The sequence below is a fragment of the Neopsephotus bourkii genome, unplaced genomic scaffold (genome assembly GCF_033783945.1).
Source record: "Neopsephotus bourkii isolate Nb327-2 ecotype Australia unplaced genomic scaffold, CSIRO-AGI_Nbou_v1 NB_998, whole genome shotgun sequence".
NCBI lineage: Eukaryota > Metazoa > Chordata > Aves > Psittaciformes > Psittacidae > Neopsephotus > Neopsephotus bourkii.
In genome coordinates, this window is record NW_026901490.1 from 3,386,722 (window position 1) to 3,401,118 (window position 14,397).

The window sequence follows — 14,397 nt, forward strand, 5'->3', positions numbered from 1 at the left end:
CAAATGAAATTCTTCTGTTTGGAAAGCTGCCTGTCCGCACTCACTCCTTATCTCACCCTAGGTAATGCAAGTAAAATGAATGTTTCTTACAATCAACTTTTTTTTTTTTTCTTTCACAGTAACTGTAAAACATAAGAACCTCAAGCCTCAATGGGACTGAACATCCAGCAGTGCCCTCTTCCAGGATGGACAAACAGTTCCTGGTATGTAGGCATGCTTTGGTGTGGCTAAGTTGAATTCTTACAGATGGAAAAATCTTGGATCTTTCTATCAGGAGCACAACTGTACTAGCAATAAATTTATTTATTATAAATAAAAACCAATAAATATTTCATAACTAATACAACTTTCTAAAAATATACATCTAATTTTAATATTCTTAAAAGTTAATTCTTAGTTATAAAATTATAGACAAAATGGACAAAAGTTGTTTGACAACTGACATTTTACCCTTTAGAGTCTACATTAATAGGGAGCTAGATTAATGCCCAATTAACAGTATCCTGCTAGAGAGATTTCCGCAGTATTTAAACAGGAATAAACTAAAATGAAACCTAATAATTTACTACTATTTACCAAATGGCAGTTCTCCACAGAACTAGCTCTATCCCTATTTAACAGCTAAGTTTTGGCTACTATTATGTATAGTCTCGTGAGATCTGAAGGGCCTTTGCAAAACTTTCCTCAAGATCATCAATTTCCTCATTGGCTTCCAAACCACTGTCACAAGTAATCAAGTTTAAAGTTGCCTCACATAAGGGTAAAATGTCTCCATCTTCTTCAGATTTCACATAAGAACCAGACACTGCCCCAGCATCCATCATTTCAGTGAGATCTTCTGAAAAGTCATTCTTGCTCTGCGTATCCTTTGAACTTTCCCTGAATGTTGGTGATTCACATTTTTCTGGTTCCTTTAATAAGTCCATGGTCCCAAAGAATTCATAACTTTTTGTAGCTTTTTCTTGTCTCTGACTTCTACTGATAACTTCAAGCTCTTCCACTGTATCGAACTCTCGCAGATCAAGCGAGTCCAAGGCTTCCCAGCCTGTGTGGATGTGCTCCGCATCGCTGCCCGGACTGCAGCCAAGGTCTGCTTTCAGTACATTCAACAAATGGCGCATTTTGCTCTAAGGGGCAAAGAAAGAAAGGGGTGACACTCCTTCAGCACCAACGTGCCTGTCTTCACAGAACTCGGGGTTTAACTCTGACAGAAAGAAAGGGAGGCTGCTTGCAATAACTGACTGAATTATACAGCAAGCATCTCCAAACTGTGTTGATTATTGTCCCTTTTTTGTGACTCTGCCTGTGACTCTCGATCTACTGCGATCTGTGAGTCTGCAAGTCTCATTTATGGAGAGGGATGCTTGCCACTGAGGATTCTGGTTGTCTTTACTGGCAAATACACCAGTGCATGGTCAAAGCCACTGTACTTTGGAAACAGTACTCAAGCTTTTACAAGGGCATGTAGTGATAGGACAAGGTAGATTTAGATTATATATGAGGAAAACATTTTTCACTGTGAGGGTGGTGAGGCACTGGAATAGGTTGCCCAGAGAAGTTATGGATGCCCCATTCCTGGAAGTGTTCAAGGCCAGGTTTGACAAGGCTTCGAGCAACTCAGTTTAATGGAAGATGTCCTTGCCCATAGCAGGGGATTGGAAGTAAGTGATCGTTAAGATCACTTCCAACCCAAACCATTCTATGATTCTATGAAGACATATGCAAAGAAGGAGAGTATTATAGGGCAGCACCCACCTCATCCAAACGGTTCTTATTTTCTTCTATGAAACACTCAAACAGTTTTTCCAGAATTCTACGAACGAACAATTAAATTAGTCCACAGGAAGAAAAACAACTCTTAACAGATCTACGTAAATTAATGACCATAGTTTTTAATTTTCATTTCTTAACTGAATGGGACCACTAAGATTGTTTTAATTATGCCTGTGTCCTGGGTTCAGCAGTAGCAGTCATTTTTTTCTCTTTAGTAGCTGGTGCAGTGCTGCACTTTTGACTTTCAGCCTGGGAACAGCACTGATAACACTGATGTTCTTAGTTGTTGCTCAGTAATGTTTACTCTGACCAAGGACTTTGTGAGTCTCATGCTCTGCCAGGGAGGAGGGGAAGCCGGGAGGAAGCAGAGACAGGACACCTGACCCAAGCTAGCCAAAGAGGTATTCCATACCACAGCACGCCATGCCCACTATATAAACTGGGGGCAGTCACCCAGAAGGGCTAGATCATTGCTTGGGTCGGGCTGGGTATCGGTTGGCGGGTGGTAAGAGCGGTTTTATCTCATGGTACATGGCAGCAAATCATAGATGACCCACAGGTCTTCCCTAGTTTCCCCTTTCATACATAAAGCAAAAGAGAAAAGGAAACAAAACAAAAGCCAGGGCTATGTATCTAGATATTCTTAAACACACCTAAATGATTACTAAACCCTGCTTCTTTTACTTACTAAGTCCATGTGTTTCTGACACAGCACTACAAGTTTGAAAGCAAATGTAACTTACCTGTTAGAAAATAGCCCAAGGCTAAGAACTTCATTTGTTACTTCTTCAATGAAAGCTAAATATAAAAACTCTTCTCTGCAGGGAGAATAGAAAACCCAGTGTTACATGTTTTAAAGATGCTTTAAAATAGAGACACGTATTACACAATGTAGTAGGTCCAATCACCTTTATGGGAAATATGATTCAGAAGACTGTTATTTCTTGGCACCAGCTTCTGTATTTCTAAAAGGTAACTGTATTAGGACAAACTTTCATTCAATTTGAATAATAATAAAAACCCTGTGTAAAATATCAGACTATTAGAAAGGTCACTGTGGTGCTTTGTGTTTATGCTCTTTCTCTTGTGGTATAAATTAGCACAGAGATCCTGAGTGAGGAAATCAGCAGATTTTGGAAAATGTTCAGAACTTGCTTTGCAGTCACAAAGAAAAGGGTGCTGTTTGGGAAGGAAGTCTAAAATTGCAGTCTGATGCTCTAAGTACAGGCTTCCAAAGGTGCTAGAGAATCTCACTGCACCTGAAAATTACTAGTCCTCCCGTAAGCGCAGGAAAGTACTTATTTGACAGCCGTGTTTCCTTTCAAACAACTCTTTGATACACAAAATCCTTGTTAGTGAGAGATGTAGCTTTTACCTCTTTGAACAAATTTCTATTTTAATACTTAATAAAGCCTTGTTTGATGCCAATTGCTCCAAATGCAAGACTCCAAAAGTTCAGAATTCTGTTTGGAAACAACAAGGAAGAAACCCCCAGAAGCAAAGATTTCAGTGCTGGTTCTCTTTCACAGCATCTTTCTAAATATCCCAAAGTATCCAACCAAGCTCTAGCGAATCATCTACCAGTCTTAATAAACAGAAAATAAAAAATAGGATATATCTTACATGACTTTAGTTAGGTAAAATTTGTCATCTACACTGAAGATTGTCATTTTGGTTCCCCCTACAGTAAAGGAAGTTACCTATAGGTGACCTTTGATACCTATATTACATCCTTAGAGTTAGGCAAGAACAAATCTATCCTAACGCCCAAAGAATAATAATAATAACTTAAACCTCTTCTAATTCTCACCAAATTTGAGAGTAGAAATGTGGTAAAAATGCTGCTCAACTTGGTATTTTATTTTGTCAATATTTGCTTCAGAGATTACAGACCAAAAAGGAACTGGAAATGTTTGTAATCCCTGGGCAAGAAGAGAAGTCTATCTTTCTTCCAAAGTTACAATGAATTTTCTTCATTTTTAGATTCATGTGGAAATTTTAAAGTCTTATGTAACAACTCAATCATGTTAATTCTACTGCAGATTGTGAGTCCTCATTTACTGCATCAGTTTTGAGGAAGAGTTTTCAATTTAGTGTTGCAAACTAGCAGAAGAACAGTTTAAGCATACTTACTCAGCCTCAATGGTCCTCCTTGCAGAAGACTGCTGAGAATACAACGGTGTCTCTCTAATCAGAAAATCAGAGGGTGAGAGACATTCTAAATATCTTCTATATTATCTTCCATCTCATTTTCTTCTGGAGCTATGCTGTGCCATTATCCCACTTCCTCTTGGGAAAAAAATCCACCAGAACATCCCTAAACCCTGCTCCAGTAGCAAAATCTATTGCTTACATTTATTCCTGAATTACACGGAAGCCTCAAAGATAGTGACTCCGGAGTATTTTAACACCTCACTAGATGCAGTGCTCTAATATCTCAAAGCCCTCAGTGTTACTTCAGATGCTATAAAGACCTCCATTACCCTAAGAGTGCTTCTTTTTTTTTAAACTTAGAATACAGCTTTTTCTCAGCTGAAAATGCCTTTGAAAGGACCAGAGAGCAAACCAGCAAGATGTGCATGATAATTAGGCCAGCAATGAGGAGAATCAGGTGGGAGCCCTTGGGCTCTGGCCTGATTTCCAACACTGTTCTTGTACTGTAGACAGTATTCTGTCACAAAGCTTTACACTATCAGAAAAAGATACAGGAAATGCCTCTCATCTGCAGTTCTTACAGATCGTAAGATTCAAAAGGCTGGATGTCTGGAGACCCTTTTTCCTGAAAGGAAATATCAACTGGAATACAAATCCAATATAGTTAGTAGTACTAGTAGTACCACTGTAACTAGTGCTGTGTAGTACTAGTAAGTAGTACTGTGTAAGAAATACAATCTATGAGCTCAGATGTACAGAACTAACAGCTTTATTAATGTGCCATCGCTCCCACTCCTGACGAAAATACTCATATATTTCAGAGCTCTCTTTCTTAACTGGCTTCCCAGTGGAACTTTATCATAAGAAAATAATGAATTCTGAAGTTGGGAAAGGCCACTGATATATAAAAATACAAAGCAAAGTCCTGTGAGAAGACATTTCTAGAGAGAGCCCATAGTGAAGGCTTATGGCCTAAGAAGCAGCTGTATAGAAAGCAAGAAGGCTTCAAATATTCATTCCTGCTCTAAATCAAGTACCTGAGGAAGGAGTATGGAAAAGCAGCTATTCTTCTCTGAGGCTCATGCACAGTGTATCTTCTATCTTCAGCCTACAACACAGAGGTAAACTCTTTACCTAAGTGCAAGCACACAGCAAATTTTACCATTAAAATGAACCTAATAACGATCTATGATTAAACAGCCCTACAGATTTTATGTATTTTTTTTTAACTCTGGGTAAACTAAGACATATGGCAACAAATGGTCATCAGTTTTGACATCCAAAATTTTAGTGAGGGGCAAGAGGACACGTGGAACATTTTTCCCCTGAGAAGTATGTCAAAGATGAATTCTCTAGAAGCCAGAGGGGGTTGATGGCACCAACAGAAGTAAGATTTGGTATACACAACCAGGATCCAGCAGTCTAAATCACATCTCTGACCCTGCTTGCACAAAACTGATGGGAAGTAAAATTGCTGACCACTTGACCTACATTTTACATGACAATACTCTGATAGGCCTACTGTGAAGCTATGTGACTTACTGTTGTCCCTTTTATGATACCCAAAGTCAGATATGACAGTTTTGAAATGAAATCAGAAGCTCTTCACAAAACCGTCTGACTAATCATTTAACCTTTTCGTAATGAGGTCAGATGCAGATCAGTTCAGGTGGTCTCTCTTTATTTTCAGTAAAGCTATAAATACATATTCTCTGCTACCCCTCCCCTCCAATGAATAAAGCGTAATTATTTGCCTTATTAAGCTAGAGATATGAAGAATCTGACCCTGTAGCTTTTATTCAGGAATGAAGTCTACAGTTATTCAAGTATTTCTCCTATATTTGAAAGGGCTGCTTGTTTGAGAACTTGTTTGTATAGTGGCTACAAGATAAACCACAAAGTAGGAACCTAACTTCTGATAAAACTCATTCATCCAAATATTAGTACAAATTACAACAAAGTAACTTCAGATTTGAAGTTTTGAGAAATACTTCAGGTGTTCTGCCTGCTTCCCTTTGCCTCCAAAAGGTGCTGATATTCAATCTCATCTTTAAAAGTTAGTAATCTTAAACCACATGCTGAGACAATTTTTGAAAGACCAAAAAACTAAGTTCAAGTGTCACAAACACTGAGCAATTCAAAGCAAAATGATTAATGCAAACATTTCTGTGACTATGACAAAAGAATACTAGGAACTGGTAGAATCTGAAGTGGTGAGATTTTTCATTAAGGCATTCCAGATATATTCAACAAGACACAGAGCAAACAGGATTATGGATAACTTGACTGCCCACTGGTTTGGGTGCTTCCTTAAAGGAAGGGACTCCTTGGTTCCAATTCTTATGTCAACAATATTTTGGAATACGTTATCCAATGTTAAAATGAAGAAAAATAGTGCAAAAGAGGTACCTACTTCCTCTGAAAAATTATGTACCAATTACCTATGTCCTTAACAGATATTTAAGCGATACTGTAGAAACTGTTTAATTTTTAAATTTCATAATACAATAAGGTATTATCTCTTCACATCTGCAGTATTTTTTCTTATTGTTTCCACTTGCTCTTCTGAAACTCTCCTTTACAGAAGTTATCTCATGACAGTGAAAAAAAAGGAAACTTAAAGCAGTTGTATATTGCTGTTGCAGAGATGAAGTATATACCCCAAAATGATGGTGAAAGGTGTGTGGTAAGAGTACCCAGATTACTGACAGATGTATTACCTTCAACATGCTCTTCTGCTGCTCAGCCATAACTTCTCTCTCAAACGCTTTTTCTGCAGATGGAAAGCTATAAAATTTAGAGACGCATTAGACTTCCAAGAAGGCTGCTTTCAAAATATGCAGGATGAGAATACCAGTGCCACTGGGGAAATTTCCCATCAATCTGAATGGGACCTAATACCAAAATGCCTGACAATTTAGAAAATGTCTGTCAGATTTCCACTCACGTAATTAAGTCATGTTTCACTTTGAAGGATGACAACAGTCATACATAGGTGACCCAAATCCATTATTTGGCTGCATATTTACAGGGGATAGTTAAACTACCCAAAATAATTGTTCAGAATTAAGAATGGAGGTGATCCTGTACACTAGAAGTGCACCAGGAAAATACATGACCCACAGCAAGAAAATCAATAGTTGCAACATGGAACTTCAGTTATCATTATTCCAGTCTTACAACATTCCCACTTTGTTTTAGGAAAAAAAACAGAGTTAGATATGCAGGCACTGACAACGTAAAGGGGAGATTTCTCTTTATGAGGTAGCATTAACTAAAATAAAACTGTTCAACTTGCTAAGGTGTTCAGTGCAAGCGTAGGACATTGATTCAGTATACAGTATTTCACATCTGAAGGCATTTAAATTGTTAAAAAGATAGTGAAAAGCTGCATTTAGGAGTTTAAAAAAATGTTTGCATGATGTATTAATTAGTGATTTGGAAAGTATGAGACTACAGGGGCAGCAGTGCAGAACTACCTGCATGCTTATAAGTGGTTAATTCTTTAGAAGACAGAAAGCACAACTATACACCAGAGAAAACAAAGAAAAGAGAGAGTGTAAAGATTATCCCTAGCAAGCCTGAGATCCTACAGTCTGCATTCAGTGTCACTTTGTATCCAATTCATATAGCTGAAACCAGTTGCTCCAGAGAGAGGACAACAAAATATGCCAGTGGAAAAAACCAGAAACAAATTCCATTCTAGCTTTTGCTAAGGCACATCTAGAATAATTTCAGAATAATTATTCTGGTTTTATACAAATGTGAGAGCAAAACGTGTTGCTTTCCTGGAGATATGATCTTATCACAACAACTAAATTGCAGTATCAAAATAAAGTTTTGATCTCTCTACCTGATCAGATCAGTCTGTGTTTGAGCTTCCACATGTTGCTTGCACTGGTTTTTAGTTTTCCTTTTCCTTTGAGCAGGATTGTAATACCTGTACCCTGACAAGAAAGATTTAGCATCTGATATTAAGATGTGTGGGGTAAAAGGTTTTCGGCTATGAGTAAAGAATTCAGAGTGCCTCTCTAGAAGATCCCCACTGCGTGCTTTAGAGTTGCTTCCTTGACGCCTCTGGGAACGACTAGTGCTCACAGAACTATCAGAGGAACAATTGCACGAAAGTCCAGAGCGTTTTCTTGGTGTACGTGATGTACTGACACTTGAGTTAGATGTATTCCGAGAACCTTTTCTGGCGTATGTTACTGGACTGGAGTGAGCCAAGCCATGCGCACTGTAAGGAGACGGCGCTCTCGATAGGTATTGTGCCTGCCAAGCACAGGGGAAGAGACAGTCTTTGTCTTCTGTTTCCAAGAAACTCTAGAAAAAATGAAAACAAGATTTGATTGCTTTGCAAGTTACCAGCTTTGCTCAAGTTGTTACTCCCAGTTATCACTGTTACCAATTTGGATGTATTTTTCTATGTAAAAAGTTGCCATTTTTGTAAAATTAAAACTGATTTCTGAGCAGCAATGTGCTCAGTTTATGTACAGATATACTCAATTCAGGTGATGGTACACAAATGCTATTACTGCTCCTGCTTCTTAACGGTTCAACACATTAGAGTTTAAAAATGTACCTCAACTCTCACAAGCAAACTCATACTCAGTGTTAGTGTACGTGGTGGTATGGCTAAGGTAAGATGTAAGCAGTGTGTGGTTCAGACTAAAAGCTACATAAATCTGTCCTATGGAAGGTGATGGGTAATTTTCCAATATATTCCATTTCAGAAGGGCTGAGCCTTACTAAAAACACTGTTTTAATGCCAGGGGTGAAGAAACAGTTGATAACCTAAAAATGAATATTTGAAAACTAAGTCTACCATTCAGAAAGGCTAAAAAATGAATTATTTGAAAAGACCATGCTATTTTGTTTTCTGGGAAAGAAAAAAAAAAAAAAACCACCACCAAAAAACCCCAACCAAATTCAAACTTAATGCTTAAAAAGTCAACATTATCCCTGAAATGTATTACGAGATCATGGCAAAGACAAGAAAGACAGGAATATAAATAAATCTAACTGACATCTTAAGGGTTTGTTGTTTTCCCCGTTCCCCCAAATGAGAAAGAACAATTCAACAGAAATGTTATTTCTGTCAAAGAAGAAATTTTGAAAAGTTTGCAGCTTCAAAGCATAAACACCTGGACAGGGTATGTGCTCCAGTAAACATGCTGTACATTGTGACCCGAAGAGTTAGGAAGCATCTTAGCAAGACACCTGTTGTATATTCTTTTCCTGCCCTTGGACGCAGCCGCCCACTGAATGTCCTGTCAGTCAGTGACATGTACGTGTGACATTTACAATCTCTGAAGAGAACCATATATGTAGAATTATAAGATTAAACCATAAACCTGACAGCAAACAAATTTTTGAATAAACTGACTAATTTCATCCACATGTATAACTATTTATGCAGTTCAAGTTCCGCTACACACAACTGTATGATGGAAAAGAGAGAACCTGCATTGTGTGTATTCAAACTACCTAGAAGGACAACTCCCAGAGACAGCGCTTACACCTAGGTCCTGCAACAGTGAGGGAAGACAATTTGATGATAGTGTTATTCCAGAAAAACTCATGTTCTGTGCAATCACTGTAATACAAGGCAAAATAACAGCTAAAATAAAACGACATCTGAGAAAACCCAATTCAAACCCAAGAGGTAGCAGGTAGATCCAAAATAATTCAGTTGTAACTAGCTAGACTTTTAAAAAGAATTATTTTACTTTCCTTACACACAGGCAGCTGATGTAGCTTCACATCAATAGTACCTACATGCTGCAAGATTTAGGAGAACGTATACAAGTACAGGTGTTTCCTCAGAAGAAAATTCAATTTCTAAGGGCAGTTGAGGACCAGATTTGTAAGAAACCCGAAGTTTACGTTCAAAGATAAAACATAGATTAACTTGTTGATGTCCCTCCATCATCTGAACAAAGAACAGGAAGATAGGAGAGACCTGTACAGGCCACAAAGCTCTGCAGTGAAAAATGGGAGAAAGGGAAATTGATTTCTGTGTTTCACTCATCTCTATTATGCTTCTATCAAACATATAAAGACTATTAAGTAGAAACATTACATTACTGATGGCACTGAAGGAATAGCTCCCCTACAGAAAGCCTGAGAAAGAGTGGATCCAGTATGATATGACTTAAACATATGCAATTACTTATGGCATACAACCCTAACTGCCAGCTGAGAAGATTCACCCAGCAACCCATCCTCATTTTACAGTTAATCCTTGTTGAAATTATTTTGAGACACTAACACCAAAGCATGGATTAGGTGGATTTCTGGTGGTGCTTCACTGCCTGAGCACAATATAAACTTTCTGAAAACAATCAGATGCCTAAGATGTGGACTGAAGTTGGATGTGTGATTTTCCCCACCAGTGGCAATGGACCGAATGTCAATAAAAGCAGCAGAATCAACTGTGAAAGAAAGTACCTGTGAGAATTCTGCAAGATTATAACTACTTGTGATGCTTCTGAAGTCTCCTACTGGGAGAGCTAGGGAGGGGGAAAAACCCCAAACAACCACTGTAACCTACTAATATATAGTACAGGATAGTAATATATAATACAGTGTATTAACCTATATAATTCATAGTATATCATGTAAGTACATGAAGATTTTCTATGCTCTTACTGTACAAATGACGCATTTTCTCATAACACTGCTACTTTTATTGCTTGCAATCTACACTATTTACTTTTTCCCCATTCAGAAGCATTGAATATTTTAAATTAAAACCCAAGATTATGAAAATACATTCTATGGCACACAGTAAATGCAATTTATGGGAATATAAAAAAAAAAGGCAGATAGTTTATAATCAAAATTAAGTCACAGATCACACTGCTGTCATGCCATATTATTTCCTTCACAATTCCATGCAACATTATCTCCTGCATCAGTTACACCTATCTCTGCTAGTCCAGTATCCCAAAATGTCCACAGCTCCTGATACCTAATGCAAAAAGGTATTTTCGTTTTAGGTGGGTTTTTTTTAGTTTTCTTTTTTTTAGCTGTGCCAAAATAAGATCTTCTTGATGGGTGTCTCATGTGAGCCAACTCCATGTTACTACTACAGCATAATTAAATGCTGAACTGATAACATGCATAACAATGCCAAACAAATGCCTGTGTTAGCAAGCAGTATAATAAGGCTTACCAGTGTTAGTCTGCATATGAAGTACTTGTAGTTGCAGCTCAGCACTATAGAAAACAGGTGAGACTGGAAACTTTCTGAATTCACCTATACAGATGTTTTGAAAAGTTAATTCATAGAATCCCGGAATCACAGAATAGTTAGGTTTGGAAAGGACCTTAAGATCGTCAAGTTCCAATCCCCCTGCCATGGGCAGGGATACCTCACACTAAACCATGGCATCCAAGGCTCTGTCCAACCTGGCCCTGAACACCGCCAGGGATGGAGCATTCACAACCTCCCCGGGCAACCTATTCCAGTGCCTCACCACCCTAACAGGAAAGAATTTCTTCCTTATATCCAATCTAAACTTCCCCTGTTTAAGTTTTAACCTGTTACCCCTTGTCCTGTCATTACAGTCCCTAACGAAGAGTCCATCCCCAGCATCCCTATAGCCCTCCTTCAGATGCTGGAAGGCTGTTATGAGGTCTCCACACAGACATTTCTTCTCCAGGCTGAACAGCCCCAACTTTCTCAGCCTATCTTCATTCCATACTCTTCAGCATGTATTATAGACAGCTTAATTTTTCCTATATACTTTTTACTCCCAGTGGCTAACAAGTTCAGGGAGCTGCAAAATAAATCAGTTTGTAGATGCATTTGTGAACATGTGATGATGATAATAATATAAAGTGATATTAAGCAATTACACAACTACATCTCATGAAAGCCCCATATTCTATTTCTTCAAAGCAGCTGAGCTGATCATAAAACAAGACAAAGCTACAGGGTAAATGTGATAATATCCTGAATTCAAGCATTTCTTATTTATGAGGAAGCTTAGGGCAGTTCTCCTCCTCAAACCTATCATGAGTAGAACAGCCAAGTAGCTAGGTAGTGACTAGATAAAACCGCAAACCCAAGTTGCATTTGTGTCAGTCTTGAGACGTACTCATTTAAGTGCTGAGAAAGAAGAATGTCTTCTGAAGTCCTAACCCTGGGGTAAACTTTTACTGCTCAAACAAGTAGGCAGTTCAGCCTCTGGATACACAAAGAAATAGTATCAGTAACAAGGAATTATGCTGGTGACCTCAAAAAGATTTTAAGGCATGTCAGAGAACGCTGTTTGTCTGCAATTTGTCACCAAGCTTTCGGAAAATTATTTGTACACCTGTGTTGGTACAGGCATGTTAACTGTAAGCAAGTACGTTCTTCTCTGATCTGTATCTATAAAAGCATTATGGGGAAAAAAAAACCAACAGAGGCATGCCTGCAAAGATGGAGTAACACACTGAAAGATCCTTAGCTCTATTCTTCGGACACAACTGAAAAAAATAAAAACCCAGGGAAATATCCTATCTTTGGATAGAAGCACTATCATGAACTATAACATAATTTGGAATCAAGAATCTCAACACCTATCTTGCTTACCAATATCTATTCTATTGATAGATATTCTGAAATTTACAGTTTCAACTCTAATTTGAGGTGTAAAATAAAAATTTACTCAATGACACATTTCAGCAATAACTCCCTTAAAAAGGTTTCATAAATTAAGTAGCTATGCTTCAATTTTGTTAGTCACAAAACTGGGGTAAATGGACTATTACTTGCAGCAAGCTTGTAAAAAGAGGACCCCTGAATCTACATTGACCCAATCGGAGAGGAAGTTCAATAAAGACAGATCAAAGCATAGTGCGGTTACCTGATGGGCAAAAGAAGTAAGATAAAGAATCCAGATTTCTAAGTTACTTTTACTTTCTAAAAGAAGTTTAGTTTTTCAACTCAAAAGCCTCTGAGGCATCACCTGCCTTTTAAAAAACAAACTTTGAAAAGAAAGCTCTCTAAATCTCTTTTTACATAAAAGGCCCAAAGACACCTCTCACTATGATCACTGAAGTTACACTGAGATGAATTTAAGCCTTGAAATTAACTTGTTCTTGTATGAAAAAGTCTTCCAATAAAATAGATGGTTCATCTACCATCATAAAATCAGACCAGACACACTTGATGATACTGTCAAGATACAGAAGCTGCAGTTTAGTAATAAATGAGCATCTGATTCTTTTAACTTGAGACAGAACCATTTATAAGCCACTTGAGTATTGCTGTTAAGCAGGGTGAGTGCCTGCTCTCCACTGCCTTGACAGAGCAAAGGTCTCCTGCTGCAAGCAAGAAGCTGTCTATAGTTGCTGATCTTATAAGCACTTTGTATGTCATCTGTTCATAGAATCATAGAATAGTTAGGGTTGGAAAGGACCTTAAGATCATCTAGTTCCAACCCCCCTGCCATGGGCAGGGACACCTCACACTAAACCATGTCACACAAGGCTCTGTCCAACCTGGCCTTGAATACTGCCAGGGATGGAGCATTCACAACCTCCCTGGGCAACCCATTCCAGTGCCTCACCACCCTAACAGGAAAGAATTTCCTCCTTATATCCAATCTAAACTTCCCCTGTTTAAGATTTAACCCATTACCCCTTGTCCTGTCACTGCAGTCTCTAATGAACAGTCCATCCTCAGTATCCCTCTAGGCCCCCTTCAGATGCTGGAAGGCTGCTATGAGGTCTCCACGCAGCCTTCTCTTCTCCAGGCTCAACTGCCCCAACTTTCTCAGCCTGTCTTCATACGGGAGGTGCTCCAGTCCCCTGATCATCCTTGTGGCCCTCCTCTGCACTTGTTCCAACAGTTCCATGTCCTTTTTGTGTTGAGGACACCAGAACTGCACACAATACTCCAAGTGAGGTCTCACAAGAGCAGAGTAGAGGGGCAGGATCACCTCCTCTGACCTGCTGGTCACACTCCTTTACACAATTTGATAGTTAAGAACTGAGAAAGGCAAAAGAGAAAATTCACACATACACATGAACAAATAAGATCTATAATCAGTTTGCATATTGGCATCAACATATCTATAAGATTCCATGACACAATTTGATAATTAGTTAAGAATTGAGAAAGGCAAAAGAGAAAATTCACATATACACATGAACAAGTAAGATCTGTAATCAGTTTGCATATTGGCATCAATATATCTATTTTTCTATTCAAAACTATGTTCCTGTTACACTTTCCTTTTATGTGTGTGGTATACAATTGTATAATGAGGTATGTTCCTACTTTCATCAAATACTGGGATGTTACTAGTAAAGGGTGTTGCTGAAGGTGCATATGGAAATGTATTAATTCAAACAATCAGCATGAGAGGTGACTGTCACTATGAAGCCTGAAAGGAAATCTGTACTGAGCACTCCTGATGAAAACGTCTTTCTTTGGTGCTCAGAAGGTTCTTCTGCTTTCTTTAGTCACATCTC

General features: G+C 38.3%; 1 protein-coding gene across 5 annotated transcripts in view; it reads right to left on the minus strand.

The window, feature by feature from the left end:
* Nucleotides 1-285: 285 nt before the first annotated feature.
* Nucleotides 286-14,397, minus strand: part of SPATA7 (spermatogenesis associated 7) — a 42,853-nt gene continuing 28,741 nt past the window's right edge. For all 5 annotated transcript variants that reach the window (XM_061359983.1, XM_061359980.1, XM_061359984.1 and 2 more), the window contains 7 exons: nucleotides 7,781-8,250; nucleotides 6,648-6,714; nucleotides 4,965-5,035; nucleotides 3,907-3,960; nucleotides 2,517-2,591; nucleotides 1,756-1,813; nucleotides 286-1,127 (listed from right to left, as the gene is read on the minus strand). In XM_061359983.1, coding sequence (XP_061215967.1) covers nucleotides 639-1,127; nucleotides 1,756-1,813; nucleotides 2,517-2,591; nucleotides 3,907-3,960; nucleotides 4,965-5,035; nucleotides 6,648-6,714; nucleotides 7,781-8,250 — 1,284 coding nt within the window. In that variant the 3' untranslated portion in view covers nucleotides 286-638. The remainder of the gene's footprint in view (nucleotides 1,128-1,755; nucleotides 1,814-2,516; nucleotides 2,592-3,906; nucleotides 3,961-4,964; nucleotides 5,036-6,647; nucleotides 6,715-7,780; nucleotides 8,251-14,397) is intronic.